This window comes from Pogona vitticeps, chromosome 1 (assembly GCF_051106095.1).
Source record: "Pogona vitticeps strain Pit_001003342236 chromosome 1, PviZW2.1, whole genome shotgun sequence".
NCBI lineage: Eukaryota > Metazoa > Chordata > Lepidosauria > Squamata > Agamidae > Pogona > Pogona vitticeps.
In genome coordinates this window covers 215325904-215344467 of record NC_135783.1, presented here as the reverse complement: position 1 = coordinate 215344467, position 18564 = coordinate 215325904, and the positions used below count along the sequence as shown (strand labels likewise).

At 40.4% G+C, this 18564-nt stretch overlaps 1 protein-coding gene across 19 annotated transcripts in view; it reads right to left on the bottom strand.

The window, feature by feature from the left end:
* NEB (nebulin) overlaps positions 1 to 18564 on the bottom strand; it is a 208696-nt gene that overhangs the window by 57367 nt on the left and 132765 nt on the right. For all 19 annotated transcript variants that reach the window (XM_078376624.1, XM_078376634.1, XM_078376635.1 and 16 more), the window contains 18 exons: positions 18245 to 18358; positions 17030 to 17227; positions 16306 to 16410; positions 14915 to 15019; positions 13607 to 13714; positions 12979 to 13086; positions 10719 to 10826; positions 10121 to 10225; positions 9908 to 10012; positions 9578 to 9676; positions 9279 to 9389; positions 8382 to 8486; positions 6801 to 6905; positions 6526 to 6630; positions 5500 to 5604; positions 4164 to 4268; positions 2313 to 2417; positions 649 to 753 (listed from right to left, as the gene is read on the bottom strand). In XM_078376624.1, coding sequence (XP_078232750.1) covers positions 649 to 753; positions 2313 to 2417; positions 4164 to 4268; positions 5500 to 5604; positions 6526 to 6630; positions 6801 to 6905; positions 8382 to 8486; positions 9279 to 9389; positions 9578 to 9676; positions 9908 to 10012; positions 10121 to 10225; positions 10719 to 10826; positions 12979 to 13086; positions 13607 to 13714; positions 14915 to 15019; positions 16306 to 16410; positions 17030 to 17227; positions 18245 to 18358 — 2001 coding nt within the window. The remainder of the gene's footprint in view (positions 1 to 648; positions 754 to 2312; positions 2418 to 4163; positions 4269 to 5499; positions 5605 to 6525; positions 6631 to 6800; positions 6906 to 8381; positions 8487 to 9278; positions 9390 to 9577; positions 9677 to 9907; positions 10013 to 10120; positions 10226 to 10718; positions 10827 to 12978; positions 13087 to 13606; positions 13715 to 14914; positions 15020 to 16305; positions 16411 to 17029; positions 17228 to 18244; positions 18359 to 18564) is intronic.

The window sequence follows — 18564 nt, the reverse complement described above, 5'->3', positions numbered from 1 at the left end:
ACATTCTTCTCCTTTGCACATGCCACTTCTGCCCATGTCATGCCCATAGGTAATAGATTAAGAAATATATCATGGACATTAGCCATTTCAAAGAAAACAGTTAAGGCTCTGGGATCATCTTAGGCAAACCTCAACTAGTTCTATTTTTTTAGACTATCATGATATGTCCCATAAAAAGGGATTTATTTCCACTGAAATGTATCCAGAATCCTAGTGTCTTTGACCAATATATTTTGTCTTGGCACGTGCCGTTGAATTGGGCTTTATGAATCCCTTATCACACAACCAGTTTCCCACTTGTGCAAAGGGAGAGTCCCTCCCCTCAAGAGCAGTGGTTCCCAACCTCGGGTTCCCACATGTTCTTGGCCTACAACTCCCAGAAATCTTGAGCGGCGCAGCTAATGGGGAAATTATAGTCCAAGAACATCTGGGGACTCATGGTTGGGAACTGCAGCCTATAGCATTACCCATGCCTCCCAAATCTGTTTTGACAGGTTACAAGACCCTCTGGATCAGATCCCAGGGGAAAAGGAATGTGAGAAGAAAGATGACTGGTTGTCTGTTCCCTGGCTGTTGGAATGATGTTGTCAGATACAAACCATTGCCCTGTATGATGATAATGTCACAAGAGACTTCTGTTCTCCTTACCTCGTTCATCAACTGAGTAGCATACTTAACATGCCTATTAATTGGAGTGTCAGCAACATACTTGAATGTGGACTTGATCTTTTCAAACGATTCCTTGTACTTGTACTGGAGCAAGTAAGAAAGAAAAAAAAAAGCACACATTGAAGCCAATGATTATAAGGGTGTGGTAAAAAAACAACCCCAAAAGTAGATATGAAAATGCCCATAACATTTATCTAGTGTGAAGGTGCAATGTCCGTTACGTGACGGAGTGTCTCTCCCTAAGAGTGTCCCAGGCTAGCCAGGTGTCATGTTTGTGGGTGGAAACCCCTAGAGAGGCCCTGAAAACTACCACCAGGAACCAGGCCTTCTTGGTGGTGGCTGCAAGGCCATGGAATGCGTAACCTGCAGATAGATATATGCCAGACTTCCTCCCACCTGGCCCTCAGGAAAAGGATAAAAACCAGAGCACAGAGTGCGGTCCTCTGAAGATGCCGGCCACAGAGACTGGCAAAACGTTAGGAAGAACAACCTTCAGAACACGGCCAAAGAGCACGAAAAACCCACAACAACCAAAAACCATACTACTTGAAGAGGTCCTATCTTATCCCTTCGACACCCTCATGAGACCCATTAATTGATTATTGGTTTTGATTTGCCATCCAGGTTTCTTTCTTTTTGGATATCCTGGGTCATTCATGTTTTCTGGTGCTTTATGTTTTTGTGGGCAGAGATGGGCAGTTATGTTTTTAACTACTGTCAGCTGCTCAGTGTAGTGCTCAGGCACTAGATGGGCAGGGTATAAATGTAACAAATAAATAAAAATAATCTTTGCCTCCCATGGAAAAACATCTGCAAGTGAACTGATAATGAGGGAGAAATAAACCAACTTACTGCTGTTACTGCAGTTATTTAACCAGTGGCATTATCTTGCATGGCAGGGTACAAATTCAGGAAGAAACAATGATCTTGTTGAATACCCATCCCATGGATGTTTAGTCTGAAGGAAATCCCACAGAACCCAAAGGAGCCGACTCCCAAATGAGTGAGTACAGAAGTTGCAGTGGGAAGGGCATTGTTGGAGTGAGCAGTTGAGATGAGAAATGGGTGGATTTCAGTACAAAAGAAAAGACTTTATCTTTTGTTTATAGAAGGGTGGAATCACTAGAATGTAAACAGCCCCTTGCAAAATAGATGATACAGGAGACTCTTCTTATCACTAAGCAGGGGAGTCCTTTCCTTTGTGTGTGTGTGTGTGTGTGTGTGTGTGTGTGTGTGTGTGTGTGTGTGTGTGTGTGTGTGTGTGTGTGTGTGTGTGCGCGCGCGCGCGCGCGCGCGCATGCACACGCATACTGTCCTCATTCACTTCAATGGGACCTAAGCATTAACATCCCACACAGTTCTGCTCTTTTTATTTTGTGGTTAGCTGGTAGTTCAAAAAAAAAGTGATGTGGCTGAATTGTTCTAGCTGGCTGAGTGCCATTACACAGCAGTGAGTAATTCTACCATCATCATCCCACCATAACAAGGTTTCAAAGATGAAGAACGGGGCTTTGGTTTCTAAACTGTCTCATACATACATCCATATTTGCATGCAAGATTCTTAACTACTCTTACATTCTCAAATCAAATTTGTGGGGTGCAGGGAAGGAGCCCTCTCTTTTAGCTGTCAGGAACAAACATACCGGACTGTATAATGCTTTGTTCTTTTCTGCCAGAACGAGATCAGGTGTGTCCCAAGCATAACAACCAAAGCCTTTGAGCCATGCTAAGTCTTCCTTATATTTAACCTGCAAAAACAAAACAAGCAATGCTTATGATCTGAAATTATTTCCAGAAGACACAAAGGTCTATTATTTGTGCTGTACATGAAAAAAACTCCAATACAGTTCATCAGTTGTCAAAAATTATATTTTCTTGGGGTCAAGCCACACATTCATCAAATACGTATTTCTTTCTCTTACAATGTTATACTTTCAGGCATACAAATCTGAAAAACTGAATATAAAAATAAAGTCATGCTTATCTTCCAATTACCACTTACAAAACCAAAGCAAACTTATTTTCAAATGTAGATTGTGGCAAGCTCATCTTAGAATAAACAGATTATTTTTTCCTCTTAAGGGAGCTTTGCACCACATAGTAAGTCTGGTGTTTTGATATGGAAGGCATGACTATCAGTAGAAGTCAGTTTCTGGTTAAAGGTTGCCTGGGGCTGAATTTCCAAACAGAGACCTTCAACCTTCCTATTATTAGGAGGCTCAGTTTGAGTTTTCACAGCTTTAAAATTAAACTCTTGATGTATCCACTTTCTGAGTAGTTAATTGTAATCCAGATAGACTTTCCTGCCAACCACAACAGAATTAGAACACTAAGTACCTGAAATAACTATCATCCAAATACCATTTTTAAAAAGCCAATGTATCAAAACAAGTAGATCATTTTAAAAAATACAATGGCATTAAATTATTCATTTTTTAAAAAAAAATAAATGCATTGCCTTTTAAAATCTATAAAACTAATAATGAAGAAAGAGAGACAATGAGGCTTTTGTGGCTAGTTAATTTTGCTGAAGTTGCACATATCCAGTGACTCCTGAGTTGATGAACGCTTTGAATGTGGTTTTGAAAGTTGCAGTTGAGCAAGCAGATCATCAGAAGTTAAAGATTCCTTTGTCCAGAGGTACTAGCTAGGATGCCTAAACAATTCCATGGGTTACAGGTAAAAAAGAAAGAAAAGAAAAAAGAAAAGAAACCCCTTCCAACCTCTGGCTATTTCACAAGTGAAACTTGCTCCTGCTAGAGCAAATAGCTGTCTAAACTCTAGTCATCTGCTTTGCAACATATATTCAACATGAAAAACTGTTAACTGCTCTTAGCTATACGGTGGTGCCTCGCTAGACAGTTACCCCGCATGACAGTTTTTTCACTAGACATTGACTTTTTGCAATAGTGATTCGCAAAACAGTGATTCCTATGGGGGAATTTCGCTGGACAATGTTTGGTCCCTGCTTCGCAAAACGATTTTTGCTAGACAATGATTTTGACAGCTCCCTCCACGCTTCGCAAGACCACTATTTAAACTGCTGATCGGCGGGTCGCAAAGCAGCTTTCCTATGGCCGATCTTCGCTAGACAATGACGATTCTTCCCCATTGGAATGCATTAAACAGGTTTCAATGCATTCCAATAGGGAAATGCTTTTCGCTAGACAATGATCTCGCTAAACAGCGATTTCAGTGGAATGGATTATCATCGTCTAGCGAGGCACCACTGTACCTCTTAAGATCACTTAAGTTCTCCTAATATTATCAGGTTCTCCAAACCACAATGCTATTGAATTCTCACTGGGACCTTAACAGATCTTGTCTTCAATCCAAAGGATGAAAAAATGTAAGCAAAAGTAGAAAACTCGCCACTGATTACATGCATTTTGAGTGAACCCTCCCACGTTCCTGCAAGGAATTAACTACAGCCCTCTGTTCTGGAATGCCGGTCCTTGTAGGACAACTAATTATCACGTCAGGTTCACACTCACATCACTGACTGCATCGGTAACTGCACGGTGGTGGAAGTGATCCGGCCGGTCTGGGATCGATCTCCAGATTCCTAATTGACTCATGTACTTTTCTTTATATTTTATCTGGGGTGCAAAACAAAACAAAACAAAACAAAAACCCAAAATCAAAGTCTGAAAAATAGATTCTATGAAATTAATGACAAATACAACAATCCACTTGACGTTATGATGCGTGCTTAGTTATTCAGTGGAACTTATTAATTAATTAAATATTCAATTTCTATACTGCCCATGTGACCAATGGTCACTCTGGGTGGGTCACAGCAGTGATAATAACAAACAGTAACACAAACCTAATTAAAACTGAAGCTAACGTGGCACGACATTTAAAAGCAGGCAGCCCTTCAATATGATAGGCTGATGCTTTGATTTAGATGGACTGCTTTGAAAAACTTGCCAAAATAAGCAGGTTTTAAGGAATTTCTTAAAGGTCACCAGAGAGGGGGGCCAGGCAAATTTTAGATGGCCATTCATTCTAGAGCTGAGGAATGACCCCTGAGAAGGCCTGGCTCCTCCCTAGTACAATGGCTTCTGTAATCATAAGCCATTTTACTGTGCCATTTCTCATTAGAAAGTCCTGGTGCAGCTATGCTGCTTTATGTAATAACAGCTAGTTGTACCGAAATGCAGCCGAAAAGGAGAGAGATGGGACACAGGACTAAGGTCCTGTCGAATCATGCAAGATCAGGGGCAGAGGGAAGGAGGGCATGTCTGACTGGCGTGGAGGGCAGTGCTAGCATCCCACCAGGGACTCATGGGAATACAGCTGTACTGACCTGAGGCTTGACTAGCAAGCTCCCTTAGCCCTGCTGAGCTGCCTGGTCTCTTTGCAATGGCTGGAAACCATAGGGGTCCACTTAAGCAGGCAGGCTGGGATGCCTCACAGTGCAAATGAAGAGAAATGGCAGTCCGGGAAAAAACACTGGCATATGGGGGGGGGGAGTATGGCAAAAGCTTGCATGCTAGAGAAGGAGGGAGCTGCAACAGGACATGAGAGAGCAACAAATTCTATGAATAAGAGTTAGCTGCATCTTTAGGTAAACAACGTTGTCAAATAGGCAATTGTGTTGACAGCGTCCCATCCCTACTTTGAGTTGTTTTGCAAGTGGGGATTCAGACCAACATGGGCAACTCAGGGGGTGCTTGCATTTGGAGAAAGGGAAGCTAAGAGCATGTCCGTATAATTAAAGCAGCAGCCCTCACATTATACATGCAGTTAGACCTCACAACGCTTGCTTATCTGTTGCATTTCAAATGTATGAAGGAGAGATTATTCAGGAGGCTACGCACGTACTTTGCTAATATCATCAGTGACCTTGCGATGATACACAATATCCAGGGCATCTTTCACAGTGTGGTATTTACCCTTTGCCTTCTCAAAAGTTTCTTTGTAGCGCAGCTGAGGAAAACAAGAATATGTAGTAAATTGTCAGTTTAAATATGTCATATCAGCGGTCCCCAACCGTTTTGGAAGCATGGACCAGTTGCGGGGGTGGGCTCCATGCGTGGGGGGAGAGGGCAGAGATCCATCTCTGTGGCTCAGTCCTTGGAAGCCCACGGACCAGCACCGGGCCATGGACCGGAAGTTGGGAACCCGTCTTATATTGTTCTTAAAACATTTATTTAGCCCTGATTCACCTCTACAGTGAACAAAGCACAGTTTTCATCTGGTATGCTCAATACAGATATTGTTCCAATACAGATAGGCAGGCACACAAAGGTCTGAGCATAAGGTCAATACCAACAGGCTTCACTTATTCAATCCTAGTTTCCCACTGAGTTGTTAAAACATAAAATCATAGTTCCTTGTGTTATTCACACAGAGCTGTAGGAACTGAGCGCACTTCCTAATCCTATCTGGAATGGAAGCCTTTCCCCCTTTTCCCAGTCCTGTCACAGCCTCTGTGGTTACCGTTCTGGTCCCACCAGCGCTCTTTGTGGTACCAAATAACTGTGTGAGAGATTCTCCCAGTGCTTTCAAACAGATTTCCAGGGTGTGCAGTGGACTGCAGAAGGGAAGGGGCTCCATGATACAGGAGCAAGTAATAGGACTGGAAAGTATGTTGCCAGATCCAGGCTGTATAATTGGAGGTGGAAGAATTATTCATTTGGGTGGAACTTAGCTTTCCTGTTCAGTCTAGGTAGAATATTAAAGATCATCTCATTACGTCCCTCGTTCCTAGGCAATTAGTTACAGAGAGGGAGAATCTGCTAGTCTGACTGAACAACCTAGGTAACTAATAAGCACAGCAAATCATTTGTAATTGTCATTTGTACAATTAACACATGAACTTTGCCCATTTTTTTGTCAAGTCCTTACATCACTAGCATTCAGGTAAGCCTTCTTAGCCCGGATGATGATTGGTGTGTCAGGAACGGTCACATACTTGTGCTTCAGCTTCTCATATTGGGCTTTGTATTTTTTCTTCATTGAGGAGCAGTGAAAGAAGGAAAAAGAGAAACACGAGGGTTAACTTTGATGTGCTATCATGATAACAGCATTAATGTCATGCAACCTAATATTTAAGGACATGGTTAAGCACCACTTTACTTAGCATCTGAATCAACATTAAAATGTTCTGAATCCAGCCTTACCTCACTGGCAAAGTCCTTCACATGCTTAGCAAGTTTTAAAGCAGGTGTCTGATCCCCAGCATGGTGATGAGGTCTTTCCTTGGTGGCAAGTTCAACATACAAGTACTAAAGCAAAGAAAGAACAAAACAATATTAAAGGATGTTTCATATGTACAAAATGGCTGGGATCTCGTTCAGCACCAGAAGAGTGGACAGCTCTGCTGGCACACTGCCAGGAGCACTCCCTTCTTCCTGTTCCACAAGCTAAGGCAGCCCATTGTAAGTATCAGTGATTTCTGCCCGTGGAAGGAAGTACTGTATTAGTTATCTACTGGCATAAAGAAGAACAAAAGTCAAACTGCTTGCACAGTGATCCATTGCGCAGGCAGAGTGACTGAATGGGACCCCAGTTTACAAAAAAAAATGTATTCCTTTACTCACTGATTATTGCATACTGACTAAGACAAGACAGTCACTGGTCTATTTTTTTCAGCACATACTTATTCCAACTTATCTAAAGTATCAAGCAAAGCATTTTCCCAATGCAGTTAGTTAGGAACTACAAATAGGTGACACCAGAGATTGAACAAGAAAGGTGCTCTGTCACTGAACGACACTTCCTTTGATCTAGCTGTAGGAATATTTTTGATAGCAGACATGCAATTCATTGTGACCAATTTAGAAAGCAACAAAACATAACCAATGCTGTCAGAGGTGACAGAAGAATGCCTTATTTTCATCCTAACCCAATAAGGCACCAAGGTAATGTTTCCATTCATTCTTATGGATTGCAATGCAGTTTAAAGCAGAAAGGTAGTGCCTTATGTATTGAACTGAAGGTGCCCTTAAAAGAATTAGTTCTGACATCAGGTACTGAAATATCCATGTGAACGAACAAAGAGTAGATGTGGAGATGGAGGGTTTGGAATAAAGATAGAACTCGTGGAGGTGGAGGAGAAACTGAAGAATCCACTAGGCTGACTTAACAGTTAACAGTTCTAAGGAAGCGCCCTCGGTGATTAGAAAGGAGAGGAAACTATTTGCAATAGTCATTTTGTGCAGTTGCAAGGCACATATCTATGGCAGGATGAAAAGTTCTCAATATACCCTTGTTGATATGCCAAGCAGATCCAGCTATAATTAGTACCACAACTGTATGAGATGTACTCAAGGAGAGGAGCATTTGGCAAATTCTCCTTCAGTTGCAAAACACTGTTACTTTCATCCTACTAGGGGGCACCTACACAACTACACCAGGTCTGTGTGTTTAATAAAATTTCTATACAATTGCAATGAATTCTTTTTTCTAAGGCTCGCTGATTTGTTTTCATTAAACTGCCTGGAAACGCTAGTTAGATAGACCAGGCCAAAAACAAAAAGTAAAAAAAATAAAAAAAATAAAGAAGATAAAAAGGTTGTGGCACATTAAAGACTAACTGCTCTATTTTAATGAGAGCTTTCAAGGACAAGTCCCCCTCCTCAAACCTAGGAGTGGGAACTACCTGGCAAATATTTATACACTTATACATGCCCCCCTGACTTTCTGAGCAAGAATCTGATGGATGTTATCCAATTTTATTTCTATGAACAAAATGTTCTTACCTGACTCTGTATCTTCTGTCCTCTTTTGGCCCTTTCAAAATCTGGTGTATCAAGGATAGAGGTGTACTTCGTTTTCTGTTTGTTGCCTGCAGCTCTGTATACGAGCTGGAAGGAGAAATAATATGGCAATTCTGACTTATATAACATATCGTACTCAGTGTGTTACATTTAAAAGAGAAACATGTAAAAGGGTCAACAAATTGGCACTCAGCAGAATAAAGTCCAACATGGCTGAGTGAGAGGTGATTCTCATAATCTAACTGCAATAATGAAATAAGCTTAACATATACCCTTGATAGAGGGTAATAAGATGTGAAGACTTGGTTCTTGGGATCTGATTTCTGATAGTTCTCTGAACATATAATACTGGGAGAAGTAGCAACTGTGTTGTTGATCTCAACAAACACTTGGTTCTGGTGGTGCTGTTACGAAAAGACTCCCACTAATATATATATATTTTTGCAGTGTATGTGCATTAAGAGTGATCTATCCGTAGACAGACAGCCCTTCCCTGGGAACCCTTTTCTTCCACCCCTGTCTCATTCCGTGCAAAACGTTGCATGCACATTATGACCCGAGGTCTCTTATGGTCCTTTCCACTGTACTCTGTTCCCCCCAAAATAAGACAGGGATTTATATTAATTTTTGCTCCAAAAATGCATTACGGCTTATTTTCAGGGGATGTTTTATTTTTTTTTTATGTACAACCATCTACAGTTATTCAAATACAGTCATGTCATCTTCTTCTGGTTGTTGCACCATGGTGGAGGACGGGGTTTCACTTAACTAGGGTTTATTTTGGGGGTAGGACTTATGAGCATTCTGAAAAATCCTATTAGGGCTTATATTTTAGGTCTTATATATTTACAGCAGACAGATTGAAAGCATCAAACTCACTTCACTCAAATGAGTCTTCAGCTCCTGGATGTTCCGGTAAACAGGAGTGTCCAGAACCACTCGGTATTTGTCTTGCGCTTTCTTTGCAGCGTCGGTATAGACATAATGAGACTGAAAAAAGGAAGAACTCCCATTACAAATGGTGCGACCTCGTTTAACCTCCAGCAATACAAGAAAAATTTAAAACCCAACAAAAGAAAGCCAGTCAAGTAACCAGCCCTGATGAAATTTTCATCTACTGAATGAATGAGTTTTTTAAAAATGAGTCAACCAAGAGAGAGAAGGAAAATGAAACATACCCAAAGTTTCTTCAAATGCCGAGAACGGACCATGTCTGGCGTATCATACAGGAAGCAGCCCAGGCCTTTCAGCCACGCCAGGTCACTTTTGTATTTAATCTGCCAAGCAACAACAGAGGTTTCAGACTTCTCTTCTAAGCAATAGAACACATTTATTCGATACATGCAAATAATGTATTATTTTACAGTCATAATGTTTTGGATTCCAAAACAATGTAAGCACTGAAAAAAAGGAAAATTAAATATTGCAAGAGAAAGAGAAAGCCAAGAAGTCAGACTGGAAATCACTTGTGCTAAATGCAGGGCATCTTTTTTTAAACAGTCACTTACATCACTTGTAATTTCTCCAACATAACGGCTGTGCATTGTCTGAGGAGTGTATGGCATGGAAATCAAGTGCCCTTGCATCTTGAAAAAGTCGGTCTTGTAGATCAGCTGAAAAGCAAAAGGGAGGAGATTAGGGTTTTTAATATTTTTTTTAAAAAAAATCACATCCAATATTATGAATGTTACTTCTCTAAAAACTGAATAAAAGACGCATACATCACTGATGGATTCTTGATTTGTTTTCACTTGACGGATGTGCGGTGTATCAGGTGTGGTATGAATCTTATCTTTATTTTTGTGGTATGCCTCCCGATATAGTCTCTGTAGTAAAAGAGAAAATGTTCCACAAACATTTAAGCTAATAAAAGAAAAAAAAATGCCCTGATTTCAAATTACATACAAATGGTAAGCTTCATTTTTTTATTTCAATTTTTTTTTCAATGAAAGCATATTTCTTTGGACAACTAGAAAACAGGAGAATGAAAGGGCAACCTGCAGCAACCTGCTGGGGGCTCAGATGAGACAGCAATGAACAAACCATTATAGCTCTGAATAACAATTGTTTATCATTGGAAGAGAGTATCAGAGGCATGGCTGTAAAATATTGGGTTACTAAGTTACAGCTGCTGCTGCAAGGTATCAACTTTTCCAGTATCATTTGTTCATCAAGAGATGTTATAAAATGTGGGGTCACAAGCATGCTGCAAAATCATATCCTTATTTTATCATGGATTACATAAGGTTCCAGTGGTGATTTAAAATAATTTTACAGAAAGAAGCATCATATCAATGCTATAATTATGATTTGATTTACCTCATTGAGAACTTTATTGACTTTTCTTGTAGTCACAAATGGGACAGCTTTGGGTCCAAAATTGTAACCTTTAGCCTTGAAGTGTTCAAAAATCTCCTTATATTTCAGCTGAAAGATGAATCCATATATATATTTCAGTTTCATACATCTGTAGCACACATTCAGCATTTATAACAGAAAATTAAAAAAAAAAAGAACATGACAGAATACAATGACCTATCGATGGATCAATAGATGTTTTGAGTTGAAACTTTTTGAACAGCATTGCTATCTGGCCCTGCCATCCAAAAAGTAGCTCTTCCAAACTGTAACATTAATACATAGAAACGTTGGCAAAGATTTTATTGATATTTTATGTTTGCATAAGAGAAATTGTGTAAGTCTTGGCAGCAAATTGCTGCTTATTAACTGATGCTGGCTGTGTTGCTGAACAGGTAGCCAATTGTGTGATTGGGCACCTATCCAGGAACAGAAACAGTACCTTCCTAATGAGTTTGCCACCAAGACTTAGGCAATTTCCCTTAATCAATTAATCATGTTCCATCAAGTTGATTCCAACTTGCAGTGACCTTTTCCAGGGTTTTCTAGGTACAGAATACACACAAATGGTTTTTTTCAGTCCCTCTAGGGGGCGCCCTGGGACTGAGCAGCTTGTCCAAGGCTACACAAGATAGCTTTCCAACCCTAGAGACACAGTGGTGAGCTGAACCCCCAACCCCTGGTTCTACAACGAGTCAACCCTTACGCAAGCATAAATCATCAGTAGGAGTCTGTCGATAAAGGTATTTAGATTGCAATTAGACACACCTCTTCCCTATTTTCTGATATCTTTGACTGACTGTCTTATTAACAGCCCTAATAGTTTATAGGATTGTTTTTGTTGCGGGCTTGTTTTTTTTTTTAATTCTTCTGTTTCTATAAAATAATACATATTTTGTTCACAATAAAATCAATAAATTAAAGACACCTGGAACTAAGTGTAGGCATTGTGGAGGTTGCAGAAGGAAAGCTAATGCCTCCTGCTGGCTCTCATCTAGTCTGCAGAGCAGTGCCTCCATCAGAATTTCTTCTCCCACTGTATTTTTAGATTCAGACTCACTGGGAGTCTAATACACATGTATTAGAAAATGCTTATTTTTTAAATGATTGCCCCCCTGGAAATAGTAGTGAAATGCAATTTTACGTGCAACTAGAATTGAGCCATTCAAACAAATGCAACTGCTTTCAATGGGTCCACTACATCTGAAATTTAAACTGGATTTAGCCCATACATTCTTCATCAGAATACCTCCCAAAATTGCTTGGGAAATCTTAAAATAGGAGACATGATTCAGCCCATATTAAACGTTTTCAAGTAGCATCGATTTCAATGGGAACAGAGAACTCATGTGTGATTGCTGGAACAAGTGGAACTGGATAGCGCCCAACTTGGGTTAGCTTATGGCCATGGTATATAGAGAAATCGCAACAGCACTGCACCAAGTGGGCTGGATCCAAAGTGGTGTGGGCAAAAAATGCTTTTGATCCTGCCACCAGTTGCAGCCCCAGGAGACCCTCCTGTATGGGATGCAGGGCAGGTACAGGAGAGTACAAAATGGCCTGCCTTACACAAGCAGAAACTGAATACTGCATGCAGTTTCTCCTCCCCCTGCCAGAGCTTTCTGCACCCCAAATTTCCTTTGGAGCAATGGTTCGCAACCTTGGGTAACGCAGGGATTTTTAAAACTCTGGCCAGCACAGCTGGTGATGAAAGCTTCTGGGAATTGCAATCTAAGAACATCTACATCACCCATGGTTGGGAGCCACTGCTTTAGAGGATCCCATAATCTTCCGGAAGAGGGAAATATCCTATCAGTGTTGGAAGCCAATGGGATAAAACCTCTGCTTCCATGAAATCCAACTACATTTTTTTCACTCCTAGGCAAGTAGGTGTAGAGTTACATCTTGAACCTCTTAATAATAGACCAATACCCTATCATTAATGTAAAAAAAGAAGCAACAGCATGAGGCAGAATGTCCAAAAGAGCTTTACATGAGCTTCAATCACTGTTATTTGTCTTGATTAATGTTCCTGTCAAATACTGCTCCTATGACTATGACTTAATAATAACAATCATTGATGGCCCACAGTTACTCTATTTTCAATGAGTTTAGGATTTTACCTATTATTGGTATAAGTGACCATGTACCCACTTATCTGTGCAACTGCATCTATTTATTCTGAATAATAAATCAAGAATTAAAACAATTCTCTACTCACGTCACTGCCAATATATTGGGCATGTTTAGCATGTTTGAAAGCAGGGATATCATGTGGGAGTTTATATCCAGTGGGAAGTGCCCGCAAGCCTGCATTTCGGTAGAGACCCTGCCAAGAATAACGAGAAGCAAAAATGTTGGTAGACCGAATTCACAACAAATTAATGAACATATTACATTAACATAAGGGCAGTGGAGTATTCCCCCAGAGCCCCTGTTCTCAGTTCATGTGTTTGGTTAGATTCATTTTATGCTAATAGGCAACTTACAGAAGCCCATTCGTTGTCGGTAACTCTGACTAATCAAGACTTTGTACCAAGACCAACCCGTCCCACTTGCAAAAAAGAAAGAAAGAAAGAAAAAGCTTTGTCTCCATCCCGCTTCATGTTGGCCAGGAGATGTTCAGAGATGAAGTCAAGAAAAGAATTTTTTTTCCCTAACACACAAGTCAATGTGGACCGTCTATGCTGGGAGCCTAAACACAACATTGGCTTGGCTGCTACCATTTCTTATTTTCTATTATTCAGATTTTTAAAAACAAAAACGCTGCTGCCCTGCCACCAATCCCTCTGACTCTTCCTTCCCTCCTCCTCTCTTGTCATCCTTGCAAACACAGTTCAAGCACTTACTTCATTCTGTATCTTGTGGGCATGAGTCGCCCTCTCTAAATCCACAGTCTTATCCACTGGTGTATATTTTCCTCTGATATTGTGCACGTATTCATGGCGGTAAACAGCCTAGGGAGTTTAAGGAACAGACTAAGTTAAGTTGAAACTCAGCAATATTGTATTGAGTGCTGGACATATAATACCACTTGTTTTACAACACAGAAAAGAAGGCACATTTTCAAAGAAATGCCCAATCCTGTATAGGCATCACCCAGTATGTTTGTTTACCATAGCATAGGCATGATTTGCAATTTTAATGCAGAAATATTTTAAAAATAGAACCAAAACAAAAGTGGGTTGTGACTTTATTGTACTGAACAACACAATTAAGGGCTCACAATTGCTGTTGATCTAGCAACTAGTGAGCATGCCCACTAAGAGCAGAAGTTGATGAGTTCAAGTAATTGCTGATTCCATATCTTTAGGCTTAGGAAAAGCTAGGATAAGCAGGATTTTTCAAACACTTCCTGAGAAATGTAGAAAAAAGCTGATCGGTGCAAAGTTCTGAACATCTAATGAGCACTTGTATAATCATCTGAGTTTGGGGCATACAGCAACTCAGCTCTGAGGGACAAATTATATGTGGTGACAAATGCACCTTTACATCTATAGCAGAGTGTGTTTGTTGTTGTTTGTTTGTTAAAAGTGCATGCTGCAGATAATGAGCAGGAGCTTAGAATCTTAGAATTTAGAACTGCAGAGCTGGATGGAGACCTACAGATCACAGAATCCAGCTCTGTCAAGGAGGTCAAGTGGGGAATCAAACTCCCAGCCTCTGCCTCTGCAGCCAGAAACCTAAACCACTGATCAAATGGAGGAATGACCTTAAGACCTGCCTCTTGTGCTGCAGTCCTGCAGAAGCTCACTACTTTCAAGCCAGAATTTGCTTTGGGAGGCAACTCTCCCCTCCCACTTGCACCGAAGGAAGTCTGTGTTTATTATTACTATCATATTTATGAAAAATATGAATATTTTTGGCACATTGGAATAAAACTGAGCCACTCTTGATCTAATTAAGGCTTATCATAAAATCAGTGAAGTCCGAATCAAGGTGGGGAGGGCCACTCTGACTGCTAATTGCCTCTCTGAATTGTCTTTGAATGGTACACATAATCTGCTAAATGGCTGGTTGCAGCTATGATCGGTGTTACTACCGCAATGTTCCTGCTCGCAATAAAGGCAAACAGTGAACTGTCCAAAATCAAAGCTCCAAGTCTTTACCAGCAAAACAGTGAGAACTATTAGATGAGCAGGGCTCCAGATACTCACTTCACTCAGATTAAGTCCACTTTGGACATTCTGAACATACACAGGCGTGTCCAATACGACAGTGTAGTTGCTCTTCATCTTCTCTGCTTTTGCCTTGTATTTGAACTGTGAAAGGAGGGAAAGACATGTGTATTTTTTTTTCTGATCTTATTTCCCGTGCCCATTAGCAGCTTGTCTGAAAAGAATCATCGCTCATAAAGCACAGCAGTCTTATCTGCCTGGTAATTATCTTGATATCCAATCCTCTCCAAGCTGCAGACAGCAAGAGAGGCTGACCTGAAAATGCCCCCAAAAGCCAAATTAACCAATCAAGGCTGAAACTAACATCATCTTAAATGATGAACTGAATGTTGCTTTCATTTGCTTTGTAAATATGCTGAAATTTTAAAAAATAAAATAAATTTGGAGGGAGGAACGATATCTCTTTAAAATGTGGCATCAACTCAGACCAAAGAAGGCTGCTTATACTTAAATTGCAACAGAGACAACACAACAGAACTAAAGATAGCAGACTGATGATGCAGACATGGGTGGCAACAGAATGTGAAGTACAGGGTGGGACATGAGAGTGACATGGTCGCTGTGCCAGGCTTTACTCTCAAAAGAACATCTCCGCCTAAAACATTACATGTCAAACTGTAAAGGTTTGAATTCGGTTTACGAGCCATGATGACTAATGCCATATGTAGAAGAGGTTGAATAAAAAAGCACAGGTAGTATAAAACTTAGTGGGAATGTCTTCTGAGAGCTGAATTAGATTTTTTTTTAAAAAATTTTTGGCACAAAGCCTTATGCCAATCTTCCCCATCATGGTATTCTCTAAGTTTTTTAGACTACAAGTTCCATCACCTCAACTATTAGCTATACTGGTAAGGGCTGATGGGATCTGGAGGCAAAAATATATCTATCTTCTGCTATGGCTGAAAATAGAATTTGCTCTTGGTGGAATGAAAGATCATGGCACAGTAACTTTATTGAGCACTTACATGTGTACTTCATTGAGTACTTTTATTGTGTTGTGATTAAGTGCCTTTAAACCAAGTTAGGCAGTGGGTCTTCTGCCTTGCATGTTTTGCAAGGGGAGTACAATATAGCTACAGTGGAAATAAATAATTAGTTTTGTTTCATTGGATGATCCTCCTCTCACAAGTTATTCCTACTGTAGCTAAGTAGCGTGACTGAAGATGAATTAAAAGGTGCTAGTTGTAAATTATGTATCCTGTTGGTTGACTAGATGATTGTTTTGCTGTATGTATGACTGCATTCAAGGGAAAAGATACCCATGCATTCGTGATCACAAAAGGACAAGCTCCACCTAGCCTGCACATTTTTGATAGCTTAGGAAACAAGCTCCAGAACAAAAGGAAACTGCTGGGGCCGAACATACTTACATTATCCCGGAGGTCATAGGCATGCTTGGCGTGGAGAATGTCAGGAGTGTCCCAGACAAAGCAACCTATGCCTTTGAGCCAATTGAGATCGTCTTTGTACACAATCTAAAAAATTGGATTTTTAAAGAGAGGGGAAAAAATAATTATTATTAATTGGCCATTTTGAAAAGCTCAAACCAAAAAAAAAAAATTGCTTTATTCCTGAACTGATCCTGACTTGCTAACTCATACTAGTTTCCATAGTGCAGTGAATCATCTCTCAATCAAATCACCACGTTTTATGTTGACACCAGAGTTCATTTCTCCTCTCTTTTGCAAATAATATTTGTCAGGAAAACAAGTTGAAATATAGACAAGTGTCATCTAGACCCTCCTTTTATGACCATCTGTCATTGAAACAGAGCATCGTTCAGGAAAGCCAGCAGCAGGCAAAGGGCCGGTTAGTCTGAACCAGCCTGTTCACTTCATCTTTAATCATCCACACCCCTACTTCACCCTGACAGCTGAAATCCTATTGCACTTGGTGTTGCATAAAACCATGTCTTCTGAAGTTCATGGATTCTGACCAATGTCTGTCATGCCCCTGGGCTTTGGTCCATAGGAGGCAAGTTCTGGACCCATATTATATCATGTCACACTATCAATGTTCATTTATCATCTTCTTTGCAAGCTTTACATCACAGTTTTCAGTGAGACAAACATGAGAGTATTAAAAAAAACTTACATCACTAAGTTGGTCATTGACTTTTCGAGCTAGCGCATTGGCATGAAGGTCTGGAATATTGGCCCACTCATGCAGACGGATACGATAATCAATTTCACTGACTTTCTTCTGAGTGCTTTTAGCCGATACAATGTCAACCATGTCTGGTGTTATATGGATTTTGGCCTTGTTCTTTTCATATCCTTCTCTGTACAAGCGCTATGAAGTTAAAGCAACAATATTAGGAACCAATGGTGTATGTTTTTTAAAAGTTATTGAAATCTAACCTATAGCTGGAAGAAGCAACTAAACATACACTATGGGAATGCTTATTTTGCCCCCAGGTTATTCTTCAGGCTTATACTTCAAGAACTGGGCATGTTTAGCCTTGAGAAAAGACTGGGGGGAGATATAATAGCATGCTTCACAAACAGAGGAGGGGCAGGATCTATTCTAGATCATCCCAGAGTGCAGGGCATGTAATAATGGACTCAAGTTACAGGAAGCCAGATTTTGGCTGAATATCAGGAAAAACTTCGTAATTGTTAGATCAGCATGACAACAAAACCAATTACTACAGGAGTGGTGAGCGCTCCAACGTTGGAGGCATTCAGGAGAAAGTTAATCATCTGTCAGATATACTTTGATTTGCCTTCCTGCACTGAGTAGGGGGTTGAACTCGATGGCCTTAAAGGCCCCTTCCGACTCCATTATTCTATGAAATGATCTTTAGAAATACTGGTATAAACACCTATGGATAAACATATAGCTGCTGGATATTATTTGATCACTTCGTCACTATATATGTCTAATATTACTAGAGTGGAACAGCTAATGGTTAAAAATTATTCTTCCTTTGGGAAGAAACGCCATTTAACTGATAAGAGCAGCAGAGAGAAGATGTTGCAGCAAAGAAGTGGGTGTTTTTGATCTAGACAGCAGCGAGGGAAGGCTGCAGAAATACAAGCAGTTCTTTTTCTGAAATCTGGGGGTTTGCAGCCTGCTGTTAGCAGCCTATTGCCTCTGGCAAGTTCTCCTTTTCACATCATTCTCCAGTCTGCTATTATCCAAAGGAAACCAATTTCTAGACTGTGGGTGTTCTTATTTCTTGGTGAATCAGCAAACACTTAAAAATCTTGTTTCCCCTTCTCTAAAACTAGCTGCTCCAGATGCTGAGACTGAAGTGGCCTAGATTAAAATGGTAACATGATGCTGTTGCACCAAAAGAATCCTTACATCAATATTTAGCTTGCCAACTCTCAGACATCTTGCTGTGTTGGGATCATCTTGAACACCACGAGGTAGAGTGTAAAGTGCTTTGAACTTGTCATATTCCTCCCGATACTTTACCTATGTAGAAAAGAAAACAGGAGTGAATTTAGAGTTATACACTGACCAGCAGCCAACAAGATGTCCGGCAGCCAATGGAAAAGCTTCCAGCTGCAGAAATAGGAGAAGGGAGATTCTTTCTCTCTCCTTCATATGGAGAAAACCCTCTAGAGCAGGTTTTTGGGTGGCACAGAATGCTACAGGGGGAGAGGGAAGGAGAGGCCAGT